Source organism: Ctenopharyngodon idella, chromosome 17 (assembly GCF_019924925.1).
Source record: "Ctenopharyngodon idella isolate HZGC_01 chromosome 17, HZGC01, whole genome shotgun sequence".
Taxonomy (NCBI): domain Eukaryota; kingdom Metazoa; phylum Chordata; class Actinopteri; order Cypriniformes; family Xenocyprididae; genus Ctenopharyngodon; species Ctenopharyngodon idella.
In genome coordinates this window covers 5,953,375-5,976,157 of record NC_067236.1, presented here as the reverse complement: position 1 = coordinate 5,976,157, position 22,783 = coordinate 5,953,375, and the positions used below count along the sequence as shown (strand labels likewise).

Genomic DNA, 22,783 nt, shown 5'->3' with positions numbered 1-22,783 from the left:
CTAGCTTAGCTGCTATCTGATGGCACACCACATTAGATTAAACAACTTAGCCTCGTAGTTATGCAAATAGCTAGATATGTAGAGTTTAAAACCTTTGTCCCGCTTGCTTGTTGGAGCAGGGGACCAGGCATCAACGATGCGATAAACATCGCTGATGCTTATTTTAGGCAAATCCTGGAGACATCATGTAAAAACAGACATTTTGAGCGTTACGCAAGTAAACCGGAAACCGATATGCCGACTTCTGGCGCCAACGGAAGTTCGTCACTACGCTTGTGCACATAGGCTATTGTTTCAGACCACACCTATGCCTACTCCTGTACAGTAACCTCACATATCTTCACAATAATGATAATGCCAAGCAATGCCCTGTGGTCTGGCTGTGCTGTTCATTGTGCTGAGCATTGCTGAACTAATTAAAGACTGTTGATTCAAATTCATGCCTCCTGTGTTCTGACCGACACACCAGGGTGAACACAGCTACCCTAAACCAGTGTAATACAGTCATAAGTAAACTCCATTACACTACTCTAAGAAGTTTTTGCAACCAGCCCCAGATGTCTTCAATTTTATTTTAGGCGTAACATGTTAAATTTAAAATTTTTACTAATATTGTAAATACTGAAACTATTATTTAAATAGCATTATACATTATAGATTATGAATATGAAGGGTTACTCGGTTAAATTTATCTTTTGGTTTCCTGGCTAACCAAAAACAAACCATAAAAAAGAACATTCTGGCAACCAAAAATTGTTAGCTGGGCCCCAGCAAAAACAGAACATTCCTCTAACGTTAGTATTTGGTTCCCGTTTGGTTATTTATTTATTTATTTTTTTATTTTTTTTGAGAACCAAAAAATAACGTTCCCAGAATGTTGCAGGGTGGTTATCTTTAAAGGGGGGGTATAATGCTATTTCATGTATTCTGACTTATTTACATTGTTAAAGTGGAGTTGGATTCTCATGCTAAACATGGCCAAAGTTTCAAAACACGAGTTGGACGTATGACGGAGTATTTCTGTGCCAAAATACTCTTCCAAATCCTCATAAACTTTATTTCTGTCATTCATCTACAGAAGTTCTTATTGAGAATTAACAGAAGTTTAACGCTAATGTTTGTTTCATTTAAAGTCACCGTAACGGTGATGAGTGTTTCCATTAGTTGGGCTCTTTCATAATATTTTTGTCTTCACTGGCTTCTGTGATAGTGTGTTTGTCAAACACGTTTGCAGTAGCAAATAAAGCTGAAATGAAATCAGATGATGATTTTATAATCATTGTGAAATAGCATGAATTACTGATGTCATTTGAATGTAATAATTGTGTTGTGCCATACATTTGAATTACAAACCCTGTTTTACTACAATATGAGATCACACTGTATTGCAGAAATCAGTTATAACATTTCAGTTACGGTCGTTTTTGTTTGGTGGCGAGATTTCAATGAAGGTCACTTTGATCTTTTACGAGATCTCAACAACTGTCAGTGTTGTTTCATCACAAGATTTCAATGATAGTAGGTTTTGTTCCTTTACAAGATTTCAATGACGGTCGGTTTTGTTCCTTTACGAGATTTTAGTGATGGTCGGATTTGTTCGGTTACGAGATTTCATGACTGTCAGTTTTCAATGACAGTTGGTTTTGCTGTGTTATGAGATTTCAATGACGGTCGGTTTTGTTCCTCTATAAGATTTCACTAACAACAGTTTTTTTCCAGTACGAGATATCAGTGTTACTCTTGTTTTGTTTAGTTGTGAGATCTCAATGACGGTCGGTTTTGTTCCATTAAGAGATCTCAACGATGGTCAGTTTTATTTTGTTATGAGATTTCAATGATAGTTGAATTTGAAACAATTCAAGCTGGTTGTTTTGTTTTGTGACGAGACAGTCGGGTTTCAGTGTCAGTTTTCTTCCATTACGAGATTTCAATGACAGTCTGTTTTGTTTCTTTATAGATTTCCATGACGGTCGGTTTTCTTCCTTTATGAGATCTCAATGACTGTCAGTTTTGTTTCACTACGAGATTTCCATGACAGTCTGTTTTGTTTCTTTATGAGATTTCCATGACGGTCGGTTTTCTTCCTTTAGGAGATCTCAATAGCAGTCAGTTTCGTTCCTTTGCGAGATCTCAATGACAGTTGGTTTTGTTCCTTTACAAGATTTCAATGACGCTCAGTTTTGTTCCTTTACGAAAACTTCAATGATGGTTGATTTTGTTCGTTTACGCGAATTTAAAGACTGTCAGTTTTCAATGACTGTCGGTTTTCTTCTGTTACGAGATTTCAAAAACAGTTTTGTTTCATGGCGGGTTATGTTCCATTACAAGATTTCAGTGATGGCCTGTTTTGTTCGGTTACGAGATTTCACTGATGGTCGGTTTTGTTTCTTTGTTCTTTTACGAGATTTTAAAGACAGACGGTTTTGTTCCGTTACGAGATTTCAATGGCAGTTTCATTCATTTACGAGATTTCAATGAAGCCTGTTTTATTTGATCATGAGATTTCTGTGACAGCCGGTTTTGTTCGGTTACGAGATCTCAATGACTATCAGTTTTGTTCCTCTACGAGATTTCAATGACAGTTGGTTTTCATTGTCAGTCAGTTTTGTTCAGTTACGAGATCTCAATACAGTTGGTTTTGTTCCATTACGAGATTTCAATGACTGTTGGTTTTATTAGGTTAAGAGATTTCAATGATGGTCGGTTTTGTTTAGTTGTGAGATCTCAATGACGGTCGGTTTTGTTCCATTTAAGAGATCTCAGTGATGGTCAGTTTTATTCCGTTATGAGATTTCAATGGCAGTCGAGTTTGAAACGATTCAAACTGTCGATTTTCAGTGTCAGTTTTGTCCCATTACAAGATTTCAATGACGTATGTTTTGTTTGGTTGCGAAAATTCAATGGCGGTCTGTTTTGTTTCTTTGTTCTTTTTACGAGATTTCAATGACGGTTGGTTTTGTTCCTTGGTGAGATCTCAATGACAGTCAGATTTGTTCCTTTCAAAGATGATCGGTTTTGTTTCGTTACGAGAGTTCAGTGATGGTAGGTTTTGTTTCTTTACAAGATCTTAATGATTGTCAGTTTTGTTCCTTTGTTCATTTGAGTTTTAAAAAACATGGTTGGATTTCAATGATAGTCGATTTTGAAACCGTTCAAACGGTCAGTTTTGTTCTATTATGAGATCTCAATGATGGTTGTTTTTTTTCCATTACGAGATTTCAAAGACGGTCAGTTTTGTTTCATTACAAGATTTTAAAGACAGTCGGTTTTGTTCTGTTACAAGATCTCGATGATGGATGGTTTTATTCCTTTACAGTTTTCAAAGACTGTCGGTTTGTTTCCACAATGAGATTTTGAGTTTTGTTTCATTATGAGATTACAATAACAGGCGTTTTTTTCCATTGAGAGATGGGGGAGGGGGTGCATTATGATTATTTAACTGCTCCCGATCAAGACGGAGCGTTCCCGATCTCAAATCGTAAATATCAAACATGTTTGATGAGCAAGCGTCACCTACTGGATGTTGCATGCCTCTGTCGCTGAAACTTGCCATCCACAAACATGCCATGAAAGTGGAGTATTGAGAAAGAAGATTACCCATATCAAAGTCTCTTTCAAGAAAAGTCTGTTCACACAGCCGCCATATTTGCAACACCTCCGGGCAGCTATTTCAGGCATCCAAGACTAAGTCTTATCTATTTGAATGGGGGAATCCTGAAATCTCATAAACTGCTTGGCAAACTCACAATTAAATAACATATTTCAAATCAGCAACAAAATCTGACATGAACTGTCCCATAAATGTTGTTTCTTATGCTCAAATAGTGTTAAAAAAGCGTATTTTTCAGGCTAGGTGAGCCAACGCGCATGTGCAGTCCTAAGCGCGAGTCTCAGGTTTATATGAGAACCGGAGCTTCTAACTGTAGCTGCAGTGACACAATAATGACTTTATCAATCAGCGATTTGCTCAGACCTAACAGGCTGGACATATTCCGACACATTGCGCGTTGCAGTTTCTCCCATTCATTACTAATAGGAGTGAACCGTCTTTCTATATCTAAAGTCTTTGCCCATGTGACAGGAGAGCCTGCTGACAACGTTGATTGTCCTCCATTTGTTTTTCCTTCTCAAGTCACATTTGATCTTGCGAGTCTCCATGTGATCTCGTTTCACGAGGTCCGGTCGAATCATCTAGTGTGTGCGTTCAGAGGATTATAATGCTAAAAATTGGTTGAAACTGTCATTATGTCTGTGGTCTCCCACAGTTTTAAAATTGGTTAGGATTTGAAAATCGTCTAGTGCGTCCCAGTGCCTTATTTTTTCAGTTTACTGCACTTTGATATTCTTCTCATTACTTTCCTATAGTGGCTAATAAATCGGAATAATAAATCAGTCTCGCACATTCACAAGAAAACACCTTACTTAAAAAGTAAGGTGGATAGACTGAACACATAATACGCATGTACATGCTGTCACCTTTTTCACAGATTCAGATTTTTGTTTGTTTTTTTCAGGCCACCAAAAAAAAAAACATTGTCACGTAAATGAATGGTCAAAACACACAAAGTTTTTCATTTTTAGTTGAAAACAGTGTTGTGTAAACAGCCCTTTAGTCAAGAGCCAAACTGCACAACTAAAGCAAACACTGAACGCAATGATGGTTGAACATTTTCAACAGAACATCATCATCTAAACCTCTGTTAATTCTCAATAGATATCTGACAGAAATAAAGTCAATCTGGTTAGAAATTAATGTTTGGGACAGAAACAAGATTTTAAACAGATTATCTTTCTTACCCCACTGACAGATAATTTTGCTTGTTTCAAGCAAAAACTCACTTCATTATGATTTTTTTTTTCTTTCTTTTTTTCAGAAAACAAAAAATATCTTGTCACTTTACTTACCTAGTAAATGCATCTAAGAACTTTTAAAAAATTTGACAAAAACAGTAAACAAGAAAAATGTGGGGTTTTTTTACTGTGTAATACATTTACATTACAAACCCTGTTATTGCAACAGGGGATCATGTTATATTGCAGTAGTCAGTGAAAAGATTAAAAACATTCTAAGGTGACACACAAAGACATCAAGAGTCAGCACATGAATCTCAACAATGGTGACAATCAAAAGTGTCATACCACAATGCATGCTGGGAACAATAGTACAAAACTCCCAGCATGCATCACAGCATGAATAAATTATGCAGCTGAATTGTCCTATTATTGTCTTTAATTCGAACTGTTTGCTTTTATTTTTGCTGTTTTTTTTTTGTTCTGTCTTTTAGTAGCTTTTTGTGATGTCCAGAGTTGATCTGATTGTCTGAATATTTTGTTGTCACCATTGTTGAGATTCATACGCTGATTGCTCATATCTGTGTTTGTCGTTAAAGTTTGTTATTTTCTGCGCATGTTTTTTTTTTTTTATCTTTAATCTTCTAAGTCACTTCTGAAAGACAATATGGTTTTATATTGCAATAAAACGGGGATTGTAATTTAAATGTATTAATGATTAGACAATGATTATATTCTAATGACATCAGTGATTCAGGTTATTTCACGATGATTATAAAACCATCAATAACTAAAAATAATCTGATTTCATTTCAGGTTTTTTTTGCTACTGCAAACCTGTTTGACAAACTGTCACACACAATTTATTTTTTTTTTTTCAATCCGCAGAGCTTTCTTTGGACTTAGGAGTGAATAATCTGTGTGAGCTGCTCACCATTCAGATAATGCTTTGTTGAATAGACTTTGGACTCTCATGAAAAATATGCTTACATCATTGCCAAGGAAACAACAATAATATTAAATACTATATGTAAGCAGTATCAGATAGCCTGTATTTCATATAAAGGTCATGAACAATTCTGTGACTTTGATAGGAATAATGGGTTTTTGACAATAAGGGGAACAAATTACACAGTTTTATTGTCTTGTTTTACATTTTTAGAAAATACATCAAATACCTTGTGATTCTCAACAATACGCATTTATTTGTACGTGACCTTGTGTTTGTGTTTGTTACATTCTGACAAATTGAATATTATCTACTGTATCTTCAGACTTTCCACTGGCAAGCTACAAAGTTCCCTTAAGAAAATGTAAAAACAGAAAATCATGTTTGAAATGCACTCAACTTGTGAGACACTGTTTTCAGAGTGCAGTAACAACAATTAACACCCTTTTCTCACAAAGTTGCAAAATCAACAGGTCAAGCAGGTCAGGTCTGAGCAGGTCAAGTAAATCTAATCAACAAACTAAAAAAAACTAATCAAAAAATGAATGGGAGAAAACAGTGTTTTATAATTAAATTTTTATTATTGTATTTGAAACAGAAACATGTACTATAAGCAACATCTGTATATCCACATTTCAGAAATGAAAGTCTTCAGAAATGAAAGCAGGTGTTTTTTCTGAACACTATTAATAACCAGATGCAATAAGCACATGATCCAGCTCCAAGAAGTGTTTTTTTTTGTTTGTTTGTTTTTTTGGTATTTTTCAGTATTATAGAAAATATTCCACAGAGAATGGTTTTCAAGAGGGAGAAAATTTTCCCACCTTCACTAAAATTTTTAGAATTGTGGCAAATTTATACAAATGGAAGTTTTTTTTTTTTTTTGCTTGTTTGTTTGTTTTTTGATGAAGTATGACATTTTAATCAGAAATATTAATTTTCTCCAGAATAAGCAGAATTTCCTCACACTGAGGGCTTCTACCTTTTCTCACAGTTCTTTGAAGAATCTTTATGCTCTTCTGTTTGTGAACTGTATCATTTGGGATTTTTGCTACTTTCATGTGATATTTGATTGATTCTTCATACTGTCTGCAGTCAAGTAGATGAAAGGTATAATTGTAGTAAATATACTGTTGCCTATGAGGAGAAAGATCATTTATCTCTGACAGGAGCTGCTGGTAAATCTCATCTGCTCTCTTTCTGTCATTCGCATATTTGTGCATTGATGCAAGGTATATCTTTACATCAAGTGAGTGAGGGTTACGTCTGACAACCTTCTCAAAGAGCTTAATGGCTTTCCTAGCAAAAATTTCCTTTTCCTCACTGCCTTCCATGTTGTAAACCTTCCATTTGTAGCAGTTTGCCAAAAGTTTTGATGCTTTAACTGAAGAGGGGAACTTTTCTTGAACTGTTTCTGCTATTTGAATAGCTTTATCAAAAGAAATCTCTTTTCTATAATACCTGAGAATAATATGCAAACCCTCCAGGTTTCCAGTTTCAAGAGTTCTTTCTAGTAAATCTCGCATCTCCCTTTCAATGTTTTCTGATGACACTGTTTTTTTATGCTCTGATGGTTTCTGATAGCACAGTTCTAGTAAATATTGAGCATGAAGGAGCAAACTACTTGGGTCTTTCTCATGTGCGAGTTTCACTTGCTCTACAATCTGTTCTGGAGTGAATTTAGACTGTACACAATCCTTGTTCATCACCATGGCAAGACCTTTGTGCCATTCCTTCCTATCTGGTTGTGCTTTTAAAGCCATTTTAAAGTAATCAATTGCCTGACACTTCTTTGACAAGTCAAACTTCACCAGCGTCCAGCCCTTTTCTCCACTCACTTCAGGGTGTAAAGTGCATTCAGGTGGAGCAGGATGCATTCGCTGAAGCCTCTCCACCTCTTCTAGATATTCTTTGCTCTTCTCCATCTCTCCCAAATGGAAGTAGACCCAAGCCAGGTTAGCTTTGTTGACCTGCAGCCGGACTCCAGCCTCTTCTGTTCCCTGCTCCTGGATCACACTTTCTGCTTTGTCCAGGTTCTTCAGCGCCTCTGTGCTGGAGCCAAGAGCCTGATGGATGTAGCCCAGCAGGTTGTAATAGTGAACCGGCCAAGTGCACGTTTCCTGGTCCACATCATTCAGGTTGCTCAGTAAATCCTGGAGTTCATTTTTACTGTACTCCAGATCCCAGGTGAAGTGGCACTCCAGCTTCTTAAGGCGTTGTTTTAGACTAGAGTTATAGACATTCAGAAAAAAAAAAAAAAGCTCTATTAATGAAATGAGACAAATGATGTCTTTTTGTTTATGTACAAATATAGGCATGGGACAGATAATCAACAATTTCAACTAAGCCACAACATTTTTACACAATCTTGAATTTAGTCTGGTAAATCACGAAAGACTAGATTTTTTTTCATATTTGAATTGGAAAAGTACTTACTCCATAATAACAGTTAGTGGTGGTCTGGTCTGAGATATGTTTCTTCTAGCAATGCTGATTTGAGCTTCATGTGAGTTGCTGAAAGATCATGCTGTATTTATAATCATCAAGCTCTTATCTACCTGAACAAAGTCATTAAACACGTCAGCTCCAGATTCTTTACTCTGAACTTTCTATTCTGTCTAAGGTTTCATTTTTACATCAATAAATTATAGTTTATATAACAGCAGTGATGAAGTCTAGAGCCTGCCTTCTTCCTCAAGAATAAACTCTTTAGATGCACGTTTTAAGTGACATGGATAATTATTAGATTATATTTTTCAGAATTTGTTTACAACTTGAATCATTTGATATTATGTCGGAGTGACTGTATTTCTAGCTGGCTGTTCAGATGGTTGAATTGATTTGCATAATTGCCATATGTTAAAAATTAAACATTGACAATGAGCAATACATTTGTTACAGTGTTTATTGTTAGTGTTTATTAAGAATTGTTAATGTTAGTTTGTAGTTCATGTTAGCTCAGTTCCATTAAATAGTATTAACAAAAACAACTTTTGATTTTAATAATGTATTAAATGTTCATATTAAATAAGGTTAATGAATGCTTTAGAAGTATTTTTATTTGTAGTTCATGTTAACTAATGTAGTTAACTAAATGCAACCTGTAAAGTGTTACCAAAAAATTGTTTTCTGCCTCTCCTGTTCTACTTTTTACAAAGTTAAACTCACTCTCATTTATTTTGTTGTATCCAGCTGATTTTGCTGCTAGATCTCTCTTCATCAGATTCAGTGTGTATTTAAAATCAGTTAACTCTTTCCTACATTAACAGAAACAGGAAATGAAACGTTTTCACAAGTTCCATTTAACAACTGCTTTTATTACAAGCAATGGGATGGAAAATTGCTGCAGTTTTACAGTGTGTCATTGGATAGAGATAACTCCTCATCAGCTGATCCAGTTATTCTGTCAATTACAAATACAGGGAAAACTATTTATATCTAAGGGAGCACAGGGCACAAAGTAACATGGGGCTAGTTGTAACATACATGGCTTAAAACTTTCCACACATGCCATCATGATGAAACTTAGTGTATTTACTAGTTGCCATATCAACACTACAGGTGCATCTCAATAAATTAGAATGTCGTGGAAAAGTTAATTTATTTCAGTATTCAGCTCAAATTGTGGAACTCGTGTATTAAATAAATTCAATGCACACAGACTGAAGTACTTCAAGTCTTTGGTTCTTTTAATTGTGATGATTTTGGCTCACATTTAACAAAAACCCACCAATTCACTATCTTCATAAGATCAATATATAAAAAAAGGATATTTTAAACAAATGTCAGGCTTCTGAGTATGTATGAAAAGTATGTTCATTTCTATGCACTCAATACTTGGTTGGGCCTCCTTTTGCATGAATTACTGCATCAATGCTGTGTGGCATGGAGGCAGTTAGCCTGTGGCACTGCTCAGGTGTAATGGAAGCCCAGGTTGCTTTGATAGCGGCCTTCAGGTCATCTGCATTGTTGGGTCTGGTGTCTCTCATCTTCCTCTTGACAATATCCCGTAGATTCTCTGTGGGGTTCAGGTCAGGCGAGTTTGCTGGCCAATTAAGCACAGTAACACCATGGTCATTGAACCAGCTTTTGGCACCTTTGGCAGTGTGGGCAGGTGCCAAGTCCAGCTTGAAAATGAAATCAGCATCTCCATAAAGCTTGTCAGCAGAAGGAAGCATGAATTGCTCTAAAATTTCCTGGTAGATGGCTGCGTTGACTGTGGACTTCAGAAAACACAGTGGACCAACACCAGCAGATGATATGGCACCCAAAATCATCACTGTGGAAACTTCACACTGGACTTCAAGCAACATGGTTTCTGTGCCTCTCCACTCTTCCTCCAGACTCTGGGACCTTGATTTCCAAATGAAATGCAAAATTTACTTTCATCTGAAAAGGATTTTGGACCACTGAGCAACAGTCCAGTTCTTTTTCTCCTTAGCCCAGGTAAGATGCTTCTGACGTTGTCTTTGGTTCCGAAGTGTTTTGGTACGTGGAATGTGACAGTTCTAGCCCATTTCCTGAAGACGTCTGTGTGCGGTGGCTCTTGATGCACTGACTCCAGCTTCAGTCCACTCCTTTTGAAGCTCCACTCCTTCTAAGTTCTTAAATCGGCTTCGCCTGACAATCTTCTCAAGCCTGCGGTCATTCCTTTCACTTGTACACCTTTTCCTACCACACTTTTTCCTTCAGTCAACTTTCCATGAATATGCTTTGGCACAGAACTCTGCGAACAGCCAGCTCTTTCAGAAATGACCCTCTGTGGCTTACCCTCATTGTAGAGGGTCTTAATGATCGTCTTCTGGACAACTGTCAAGTCAGCAGACTTCCCCATGACTGCTGTTGGGATTACTGACCTAAACCCAGTATTTATACCCTGAGAATGGTAATTTAATACGCTTTAATACGAAAATGAACGCTTGCTCACGTATTTTTATGGAAACGTATTAACTAAAACGTAGCTTTATATCTTGCAAATAACACCAGAATAAAACATAAAGTGAAAAAAAAAAAAAAAAGAAAAGTTAACCTTCCATACTCTTTTGGGCTTTCATCTTCATGATGAGTCTGTCATGCGTGAGGAGGTGTGTGGTTGTTTTTTGCGGTCATTTAGCCTACTGTATTTAGATATACAGTAGGCTAATATTTTCCCAGAATGCATTGAAAATCTACAGTAACTGTACACAGCTTATACAGTTGGAAACTGTTAATAATACTGTAACAAGCTGTGAAAACGACAAAATCTACGGTAATATGCTGTACTCAGATTCTACAGTAGGGAACTGTTGAGAACACAGTAGCCTATAATACTGTGAAAACAACGTTTTACTTTTTGAATTAAATTACAGGAAAAAAAAAAAAAAAACTTTTTCATGATATTCTAATTTATTGAGATGCACCTGTATATTAAGGAAAAAATTGCGCCAAAATAAAAAAATCTTTGGAAGATATCACTAAACATTTATTTAACCATAGCAAAAGTAAATTTCTTAAGTTAATTTTCCATCTCTATTTTTTGTTTATTTAAAATTAGACAAATCTGATATTATTTTAATCTTATTTCTGTTATTTAACAGTTTAGATAGTTCTTTAATGCTGATCTAACCAGCAGAAGACACGAGCCGGGTTTAAATCCCAGTTGCTCAGATGGGGCACGTTGTAACACTGCGTTACAATGTGCCCCTATGGAATTATGCTATTCTATTCTATACTTTTATGAGTTCTATTGAGAAACCATGAGAAAAAGATGAATAAAGACTGAGAGTCAATGTTCAGAAATTATTAATTATTATGTTTTGAACTATGCTGTTTAGCTGTGTTTTGCGGTGTTTGTTGTCAAACGCAAAAAAAATTATTTATTTTTAATTATTAAAAAATGTCATTTTATATGAAAAAGTTAATAATTGTATTTTATTGACAAAATATTTTAGTTTGTCTTGTATATTTTTTTTTTTTTATTAGATCAGATAATATTTAAGCTGTTGTATGGTCATGTTACAATGTACCCCACCTGTGGGGCATGTTGTCACATTTCACTTCCATTCTTTTAGGGTAAATCAAGAAAATAGGCCTACACTGTATTAATGAAACAAAACCACATAATTGTACTAGACATGTGTGAAATTAATGTGGGAAAAATAAATACTCTGAACCCCAAGTGAATTTACACAAACTGAGAAAGTCAAAAAGTGTTACTTTGTGCCCCGCTCTCCCCTAGTACTTCATATTGTGCTAGTTAAATGTCGTAAATTAAGGGAGTGAATAAAAGTGAAGTGTGACATTGTTTGATTGACATTATTATAAAACAGGGCTGTGCAAACTACGGTTTCGAAACATGAATCGAAACAACTATACACTGTATCTAATTTGCATATTAATGTGTTCTTGGAGCAACATGCAATGAAAAAAGAAGTGTAATAATGGGAGTAATAATTGGCAACATTTTCATAATAATATCTGTAGCAAATTAGCTCAAAATAAATATGAATAATTAATCATAACTAGTTCTAATTAATTATAAATATTTGGATCGGTTAATAAAATTAACTTAATGTAATAAAATTAATATTACAATCAATTAACCTGTTGTCCAATGAACACACATTGTTAATTGTTTATTAATTCTAAGAAATGTTCATTTCCAGGTTATAGGAAATAACAATCTTATTGTACAGTACTACTCAGAGCCTGTAGTCAGGATCTGCATGAATAGGGACTCCAGTATATGAGCGTGAAACACGGACAACTTTACGTGTGACATGAACAAGACTTTATTAACTAGACTAAACACTTAATTACTCTAACATTCACACACATACATGCGTACAGTTTACCAAGGGAAAGAGAGAGTTGAAGCAGAGTATAGGAAAGCAAGAAGTTACAGCATTGTTTGAAATTCAGCAGATCAACAGCCTTGAGCAAACCATCAGTTTAGTTTTAACAGGCCCTTCTTTAAAAGGGGTAAGGATATTCAATGTATCAGATAATGAGACTAAGTTTGATTTTTGCATGTCTCTCCAAGTTAAATTAAAATTGTCCTGATGCGATTTGTGGAGGCTCCCATTGAATCTTTGCTGATATTGTCTTGATGAAAGAGAACCAGTTGGATTCAGAGGATCTTTGGTGAATGGAAGGTCTAGGCCGAAGCCTGGCACAAGCTTGGGGGTTCCTTAGAAGCTTCTAGCTTCTCACAGATTCATCTTAACATCAGCATTTGTCAGTAAAAGAGAAGAGAGCTTGATCTTGTGATCAGTGAATATAAGGGGTGAAGATGTCACACCCTCTTAAGGTGTCCGAGCCAATAAGGAGTTGCCCCCTCGGAGGGAACTTTACGAGTCTTTGTGACTTTGGCAGGATATTAGCATAAGAAACTGGATTGGATGAATGAGAGAAGAACCTTCTAGATTCTTATAATACTAATGTGTCACAGAGTTAGTAACATGTAACGTAACATAAATTACCAAATAGGAAACGGAAGTTGGAGTCCGTAGATACCAAACATGTAATTTCAGTTAACTGCACATTTGCAACTCTGGAACATTAATACCAAAATAGTTCAAAGGAGAGAATTAATACATAGAATAAAGCCTATGAAAAGGAAAGTCATGAGATGGGAAAATTGGATACATGTTTATACATTTTCCAAGTGGTTATATAGAGAATACATAGGATTAAGAGAGTTTATTTGTCCTTCTCAGAAAGAAAATTCTTTCTGATCGTAAAAGTACCATGTATCTGTAACAGGACACCTAGTTCTGCCTGTGTGTTAGCTACGTTTGGGATGCTAGTTGCAGTTTTAGGGGGATGGGTTCACAGAACTTTGATAGAGTGAGTTTATGGGTAATTCATTAAATATAATGAATAATTGTGTGCCTGATTGGTCCAGACGCTACATATCTATTAATTAATAGGAATATTGATATATAAATTATTTCCCTATTTACTTGTTGTATCTACTAAAATGCCTGATAAACATGATTTAAGTCCTGGTCTCTACAGAGGTCATGTATGAAATCGATTTCCTGTTTCGTAACAGAAAGTCATATTTTGATTTGAAACCCCATAACATTTTCCTGAGATGTTGATTTATAACAAACAATTTGAAAATTAATCCGATTTAAATGATAATTACAAAATATTATCATATTTCCATAAGAGTGCTAATTTTCATTTTCAGTCATATTTAAAGACCAAGAAGTTGTTGTTGTCATATCGAAACCTCTAAAAATTTGGTATCTCTGCAAAGCCCTGAATGTGCTCTTTACAGGACATCCAGAAAAACGGTGACATTAAAACGGTGACATGTATGATGTCAGAGAAAATCACTAAAATATAATGTCCACCACAGAGGCCAAAACCTATAGACATAAAGATATTTCAGTCCAGGGAAACATTAACGCGCCAAAAGCGGAACGAAAGAGCACTACTTGTGCGACTCACAGGCTCACAAATGTGTTTACTTGCTGAGAGTCTCGATCACACGACCACTAAACAGCCAGTGAGAAGTGTTCGAGTTCGGCGTAGAGGTCTCAGGTACAAGCTGCAAATCTCTCTGGGGCGGTTTCCCGGACAGGGTTTAAATTAAGCCAGGATAGTTAATCGTGGTTTAAAAAATGGCTTTCTGAAACACAGATTAAGTATAGATTACTAAAACCTGGACAATGGAGTCTTGAATTAAAATAAACCAGATTAATTTAAAACCAACTGTGCTAATCTGAATTAGCATGAGAGAGGTTGCCTAGAAAACATGGAATGAACCAAGCTTCAAAGCTTCAAATTGCATGGAACTGAGAAGCAAATCCAAGAAAAACAATGGCAGCAAAAAAGACTCCAATATAAAAACTAAACAAGATACATTTATTTTAAAGCAAGCAAAATACATCAGCTGTGAAAAAAAAAAAAAGAAATGTCTGGAAATCTGTTTGTAATGAATTCTTTTTAAATAGATGAATTATTATATATAGCCTATATAATAATCATATGTTTTGTTCTTTACATAGCAACAAACTAAACTATTTACACATGTGATAATCAGTGTTGGCAGTCTAGAAATGATACTGTTTGATCCAAAGCACTATAATAGTGGTTGTTTCATATTATATATATATATATATATATATATATATATATATATATTTAAAAAAAAAAAAAAAAAAAAGGCAATTCTTGTTAGCAGGTCCTCAACCCAAGCACAAGCTCATCACTTCACCACAACGGTAATCTCCAAAAAACACTAACATAAGAAAAACTTTTACATAATAGAACATTAAACAGTAAGAAGTCTCTCCATATTCTCATCTTTCTAAAAAAAAAATGCATAAAATAACACTTTTTCAACATTTACTCTCCCACTTCAGCCCAGTTCAAAGCATGATGGGAAGTGAAAGTCCTGTTTGATTGGGTTACTTGACTGAAACATTTTATTTCAAAATGAAAACATCAAGTGAGTTCTAGTAACCATTTCAAGTCAATTTAACATGAAGCAATCACATTTGAACCAGAAACAATGGTGTTAAATCAAAATAAATTGTTTAAAAGTGAACAGCATCAAAAAAAATTATATATATACACACACATATACATCCAGTGTATATCAATATCGATATATATCCAAGTAATACATGAGTCTTCGTTGAAACACAACATTAATCTGAAGTTAAACCTGCCTCCTGGTAGGTTTAATTTAAGCTTCAATTTAGTCCTGGAGTAGCTCTAGTCTTCCTCCAGGAAATCAGTTTATTAAACTCTGGACTAGACTAGGTCTAGGACTATTTTAAACCATGACAGAGAAAGCAGATTTCTGTTAATCTGGTTTAAAGGGCCATTTTATTCTAGGACTAGGCTTATGCTGCGTTCCAGACAGGTTTTTGAGCCCGTAAGTCACGACTTCAGACAACAACTCACGACTTTGTAGCGTTCCAGGCAAGTCACGCCAAACTGCCTGAGTGTAAACAAACCAGCATGGCAGACTGTACGGGGCTCATGCTCATTTACAATCATTTCTCTCGCCAAAGGTGCTTACTCCTTGCTTATTTGAGGGAAAACGGAGGAGGAAAAACGGCGCATAAGGCAAGAAGAGCTGTTAGAGTACCTCAGGGATGACGTGTTTTTGTAGGCCAACCCAGAAGTTAGCGGCGCACGGGTTCCCTCGATCCAAAGCCTATGCATTTTTCCCATAGACTTTTGGAAAATCGCAAAAAATAAGCTCTGTGTTTAACAAAGGGTTATGACACTTACACGTTTTGTCTATCAAGATAATCTTTACAAGTTAACACAACATTTATACATTTTGAAGCCTAAAAAAAGTCGTCAGATATAAAAAGCTAACAAATAAACGGATTACAGCACACCATGGTCACAGATCAACGTCACCACCACCAAGCTTCCTCAAACTTTATTTAGAAAACAACTTTATTAAAAAACATGCTCGCTGATTATGATCTGCGCTGTGTATGAATACTTATCCACTTTTTCATGAGAAATGCTGTCCAAATGTCCTGTTTGTCATGATGACATCTAAAGTCCCCGGCAAAGGAAGTAGTCCCTTTTAGCAATTTGTTAGCAACCGCTGTTTTTAAGACACGATAAAGGTTTAAAAAATCACAAGCGAGTTATAACTGATGTGTTGTATGTCATAGATCAAAACGTGTAAATATTTAGAGGCTTTGTTAACCACAGACCTTATTTCAGCCGATTTAGCAAAAACCCATTCAAAAAACCCATTGACTTCGGGGCGATGGAACCGGAAGTCCTAAAATGCTAACTCGCTTCCGGGTTTTGCCTACTAAAACACGTCATCCCTGAGGTACTCTATAGTGATGGCCGATTTCAAAACACTGCTTCAGGAAGCTTCGCGTCGAATCAGCGGTTCAAAGTCACGTGATTTCAGCAGTTTGGCGGTTTGACACACGATCCGAATCATGATTTGACATGCTGATTCATAACGCTCCGAAGCTTCCTGAAGCAGTGTTTTGAAATTGGCCAAATTACAGAAATTACAGTCATAAACTTGCAGTTTTGTGCATTCGAATTTGTATTAAATGTATTTTAATACCATAAAGCCATTCTAGATATAGAAACAGTATTTTTACCTTTTGCCATGCAGTGAGGTGCGATGTGTTGTTTTATCTGCAGTGATCTAGAGTACTTTTTAATTTAAATAAGAATAGAGCTCTAACTCAGTAATAATATTTAAATTTCACCTTTTAAAAACAAGGTTGTTAAAAGTTTTACAGATATTGTTTGTGTATTAAATTTACATCTGTGTCCTATCTCAAGCTACTCTACTGTCAACTCAAGCTTTTGTCGAATCTGTCATGCTTTCAAGAAACAAAACATGTTATATATATATATATATATATATATATATATATATATATATATATATATATATAATAGAAAAGGAACCACCCCCCAGGTGTGTCCACAACATCGAATCTGGCCCCCTTTTAAAAAAGTCTGGACACCCCTGTTATAAAATATGGCAAGTCCCTTACAAAATGCCATTTAAAAAGGTTCCTATAAAGATCTTCACTGCACTATACAGAAAAATGAAAGAATTCTTGAATATAAATTGATTACTTTGATGTATCTGACAGAAACAAGATTATTTTTCTTACCCCACTGGCAGATAATTTTGCTTGTTTAAAAAAAAAAAAAAAAAAACACTTCATTTTGATTTTTTTTTTTTTTTTTTTTTTCAGAAAACAAGAAAAAATATCTTGTCATTTTACTTATCTAGTAAATGCATCTAAAAATAAAAAAACAAAAGCACTAAACAAGAATTTTTTTTACAGTGTAGTATATTTACATTACAAACCCTGTTACTGCAATATGAGATCATGTTATATTGCAGTAATCAGTGAGATTAAAAAAAAAAACACAAAAATTCTAAGATGATACACAAAGACATCAAGAGTCAGCACATGAATCTCAACAATGGTGACAATCAAAAGTGTCATGGCGCAATGCATGCTGGGAACAATAGTACAAAACTCCCAGCATGCATCACAGCATGAATAAATTATGCAGCTGAATTGTCCTATTATTATCTTTAATTCTAACTATTTGCTTTTATTTTTGCTGTTATTTGTTCTGTCTTTTAGTAGCTTTTTGTGATGTCCAGAGTTGATCTGATTGTCTGAATATTTTGTAGTCACTATTGTTGAGATTCATACGCTGATTGCTCATATCTGTGTTTGTCGTTGAAGTGTATTTTCTGCTCATGTTTTTTATTTTTTTTATCTTTAATCTTCTAATTGACTTCTGAAAGACGATATGGTTTCATATTGCAGTAAAACAGGAATTGTAATTTAAATGTCTGATTTCATTTCAATTTTTTTGCTACTGCAAACGTGTTTGATAAACAAACTGTCACACATTTTTAATCCGCAGAGCTTTCTTTGGACTGTGTGAGTCTTGGACTGTTTCTTTGGACTGTGCTCACCATTCAGATAATGCTTTGGTGAATAGACTTTGGACTCTCATGAAAAATATGGCTAAATCATTGCCAAGGAAACAACAATAATATTAGATATGTAAGCTAAGCAGTATCAGATAGCCTGTATTTCATATAAAGGTCACAAACAATTCTGTGACTTTGATGGGAATAATGGGTTTTTGACAAAAATGGGAACAAATTACACAGTTTTATTGTCTTGTTTTACATTTTTAGAAAATACATCAAATACCTTGTGATTCTCAACAATACGCATTTATTTGTACGTGACCTTGTGTTTGTGTTTGTTACATTCTGACAAATTGAATATTATCTACTGTATCTTCAGACTTTCCACTGGCAAGCTACAAAGTTCCCTTAAGAAAATGTAAAAACAGAAAATCATGTTTGAAATGCACTCAACTTGTGAGACACTGTTTTCAGAGTGCAGTAACAACAATTAACACCCTTTTCTCACAAAGTTGCAAAATCAACAGGTCAAGCAGGTCAGGTCTGAGCAGGTCAAGTAAATCTAATCAACAAACTAAAAAAACCTAATCAAAAATGAATGGGAGAAAACAGTGTTTATAATTAAATGTTTATTATTGTATTTGAAACAGAAACATGTACTGTAAGCAACATCTGTATATCCACATTTCAGAAATGAAAGTCTCAAAGGAAAGCAGGTGTTTTTATTAAACACTATTTATAATCAGAAGCAATAAGCACATGATTCAGCTCCAAGAAGTGTTTTATTTTTTTTTTTACACATCAGTGGAAACAATGAACAGGTACTGTGGAAGCTACAGTCCATTAGCATAACAAAATATAAATAAATATACAATATCTTGGGAATTAAGATATTTGTCCCTTTATATGTTTTTCCTAGTTTTTTTTTTCACAATTTCTTCATTAAGATTTCTGCATAAAGTGAAATTTAAAGAGAACACCCTCCAATAATGATTGTTTTTATGACATTGGGACATTGTTTATAACTTGACTGTTGCGTTAGTGCACATTATAATAGAAGTCTTAATTCCCTCCAGAAAATGCTGAATTGCATTGACTTATTATACTGTTTTTGTTTGTGATCTGTCATTTTTGGGATTTCTTTTATTCAAAAGATTAGGGTAATGTCTGACAACCTCCTCAAACAGCTCAGTGGATTTCATAGCCAAAATCTTCCTTTCCTCACTGTTATATGGTAAATATGCAAATCACTTTAACCATCTGAACAGCCAATCAAATTACAGTAGGTCAAGCCCACACAATATTATCAATATCACATGCTTTAAATGTTACTTGTTGTAAACAAAATTGCAGACTTAAATGATTTGTACATTCAGTCCCTCTATATGCCCCCCCAAAAAAGTGTCTGAGGTGCAGGCTGAAAACAATGAGGAGGTAAAAATTTTAGAGAGAACCAATGAAGCTAAAAAAAGCCTGGTATTTTTCGATATTATAGAAAAGATTCCACAGAAAATGGTTTTCAAGAGGAAGAAAATTTTCCCACCTCCACTAAAATTTTCAAAATTGTGGCAAATGTATACAAATGGAAGTTTTGTTTGTTTGTTTGTTTTTTGATGAAGTATGACATTTTAATCAGAAATATTAATTTTCTCCAGAATAAGCATAATTTCCTCACACTGAGGGCTTCTACCTTTTCTCACAGTTTTTTGAAGAATCTTTATGCTCTTCTGTTTGTGAACTGAATCACTTTGGATTTTTGCTACTTTCATGTGATATTTGATTGATTCTTCATACTGTCTGCAGTAATGTAGATGAGAGGCATAATTGTAGTAAATATGCTGTTGCCTATGAGGAGAAAGATCATTTCTCTCTGACAGGAGCTGCTGGTAAATCTCATCTGCTCTCTTCCTGTTGTGTGCATATATGTGCATTGATGCAAGGGACATCTTTACTTTGTATGAGTGAGGGTTACGTCTGACAACTTCCTCAAAGAGCTCAATGGCTTTCCTAGCAAAAATTTCCTTTTCCTCACTGTCTTCCATGTTGTAAACCTTCGATTTGTAGCATTCTGCCAAAAGATTCAATGCTTTAACTGAAGAGGGGAACTTTTCTTTAACTGTCTCTGCTATTTGAATAGCTTTATCAAAAGAAATCTCTTTTCTATAATACTTGAGAATAATAGGCAAACCCTCCAGGTTTCCAGTTTCAAGATTTCTTTCTAGTAAATCTTGCATCTCCCTTTCAATGTTTTCTGATGACACCTTTTTCTGATCACACAGTTCTAGTAAATATTGAGCATGAAGGAGCAAACTATTTGGGTCTTTCTCATGTGCGATTTTCAGTTGCTCTACAATCTGTTCTGGAGTGAATTTAGACTGTACACAATCCTTGTTCATCACCATGGCAAGACCTCTGTGCCATTCCTTCCTATCTGGTTGTGCTTTTAAAGCCATTTTAAAGTAATCAATTGCCTGACACTTCTTTGACAAGTCAAACTTCACCAGCGTCCAGCCCTTTTCTCCACTGACTTCAGGGTGTAAAGTGCATCCAGGTGGAGCAGGATGCATTCGCTGAAGCCTCTCCACCTCTTCTAGATATTTTTTGCTCTTCTCCATCCCTCCCAAATGGAAGTAGACCCAAGCCAGGTTAGCTTTGTTGACCTGCAGCCGGACTCCAGCCTCTTCTCTTCCCTGCTCCTGGATCACACTTTCTGCTTTGTCCAGGTTCTTCAGCGCCTCTGTGCTGGAGCCAAGAGCCTGATGGATGTAGGCCAGCAGGTTGTAATAGTGAACCGGCCAAGTGCACGTTTCCTGGTCCACATCATTCAGGTTGCTCAGTAAATCCTGGAGTTCATTTTTACTGTACTCCAGATCCCAGGTGAAGTGGCACTCCAGCTTCTTAAGGCGTTGTTTTAGACTAGAGTTACAGACATTCAGAAAAAAAGATCTATTAATGAAATGAAATGAGACAAATTATGTCTTTTTGTTTATGTACAAATATAGGCATGGGACAGATAATCAACAATTTCAACTAAGCCACAACATTTTTACACAATCTTGAGTTTAGTCTGGTAAATGACTAAAGACTAGATTTTTTTCATATTTGAATTGGAAAAGCACTTACTCCATAATAACAGTTAGTGGTGGTCTGGTCTGAGATATGTTTCTTCTAGCAATGCTGATTTGAGCTTCATGTGAGTTGCTGAAAGATCATGCTGTATTTATAATCATCAAGCTCTTATCTACCTGAACAAAGTATTAAACACGTCAGCTCCAGATTCTTTACTCTGAACTTTCTATTCTGTCTAAGGTTTTGTTTTTACATTAATAAAGTGTAGTTTACATAATGATAGTGATGAAGTCTAGAGCCTGCCTTCTTCCTCAAGAATAAACTCTTTAGATGCAGGTTTTAAGTGACATGGATAATTATTAGATCATATTTTTCTGAATTTTTGTTTACAACTTGGAGTGACTGTATTTCTAGCAGGCTGTTCAGAGGGTTGAATTGATTTGCATAATTGCCATATGTTAAAAATGAAACATTAACAAAGAGCAAAACATTTGTTACATTGTTTAATGTTAGTGTTTATTAAGAATTGTTAATGTTAGTTTTTAGTTCATGTTAGCTCAGTTCCATTAAATAGTATTAACAAAAACAACTTTTGATTTTAATAATCTATTATCAGTGGTTACCAATCGGTGGTTCGGAGCACTATTCAAACTGCCAAAGTCATGTGATTTCAGTAAACGAGGCTTTGTTACATCATAAGTTTTTCGAAAACGTTTCGAAATTTCAGTGGTTCACCTGATTTTGACAGTTTAATTCACACTCTGAACCACCAATTCGAAACAAAAGATTCGTAAAGCTTCGAAGCTTCATGAAGCAATTTGCATTTGAAGCATTTGAAATCGCCCATCACTAGATATTGTTGAATAAAGTCGTTTTGTTTTTTTTGTTTTTTTGGTACACAGAAAGTATTTTCGTTGCTTCATAACATTAGGTTGAACCACTGTAGTCACTGTTTTAAATATAATTTTAATAGCTTTCTGGGAATTGAAAGTGTTAATTGTCTTGCTGGTAATGGAGGCCTCACTGAGCCATCGGATTTTATGAAAAATATCTTAATTTGTGTTTCGAAGACGAACGAAGGTCTTACGGCTGTGGAACGACATGAGAGTGAGTAATGACAGATTTTTCATTTTTGGGTGAACTAGCCCTTTAACTAAGATAAGTAAATGTTTTATAAGTATTTTTTCTTGTTAGTTCATGTTAACTAATGTAGTTAACTAAATGCAACCTGCAAAGTGTTACCAAAAAATTATTTTCAGCTTCACTTTCACTATGTGCTACTGTTTACAAAGTTAAACTCATTGGGCCTCATTTATAAAGATTTGATCTTAGAGTGTGCGTACAATTAAATCCACGCCAACGCTCATATTTATAAAAATGGTCTTTGACGTGGAAAAGTGCTTAGTGCCACGTCGGGGTCTGAGCAGATGTACGCACTTTTCCTGGTCAGATTACTGCAGGTTTTTGGAAATCTAAGATATTCTTGCAGCTCGCCAAGGATTTGGACGATGACTGTTGATCTTTTATATGTAAATTACATTAATTAGGTGTCGTTTACAACGCAGGGA

General features: G+C 35.2%; 2 protein-coding genes across 3 annotated transcripts; both read right to left on the bottom strand.

The window, feature by feature from the left end:
- Positions 1–6,301: 6,301 nt before the first annotated feature.
- Positions 6,302–21,348, bottom strand: LOC127499094 (interferon-induced protein with tetratricopeptide repeats 1-like). Of its 2 annotated transcripts, none has more exons than XM_051869211.1 (2): positions 21,270–21,348; positions 6,302–7,966 (listed from the first exon to the last, which is right to left on the bottom strand). In XM_051869211.1, the coding sequence occupies exons 1-2, from the start codon at positions 21,272–21,274 to the stop codon at positions 6,661–6,663; spliced, it is 1,311 nt and encodes a 436-aa protein (XP_051725171.1). In that variant the 5' UTR covers positions 21,275–21,348; the 3' UTR covers positions 6,302–6,660. The 2 variants fall into 2 exon arrangements, with proteins under 2 accessions (XP_051725171.1, XP_051725170.1); XM_051869210.1 differs by lacking the exon at positions 21,270–21,348 and adding an exon at positions 8,177–8,280.
- On the bottom strand, positions 18,382–21,331 carry LOC127499095 (interferon-induced protein with tetratricopeptide repeats 1-like). Its single transcript, XM_051869212.1, has 2 exons — positions 21,270–21,331; positions 18,382–21,062 (listed from the first exon to the last, which is right to left on the bottom strand). The coding sequence occupies exons 1-2, from the start codon at positions 21,272–21,274 to the stop codon at positions 19,775–19,777; spliced, it is 1,293 nt and encodes a 430-aa protein (XP_051725172.1). The 5' UTR covers positions 21,275–21,331; the 3' UTR covers positions 18,382–19,774.
- Positions 21,349–22,783: the final 1,435 nt, after the last annotated feature.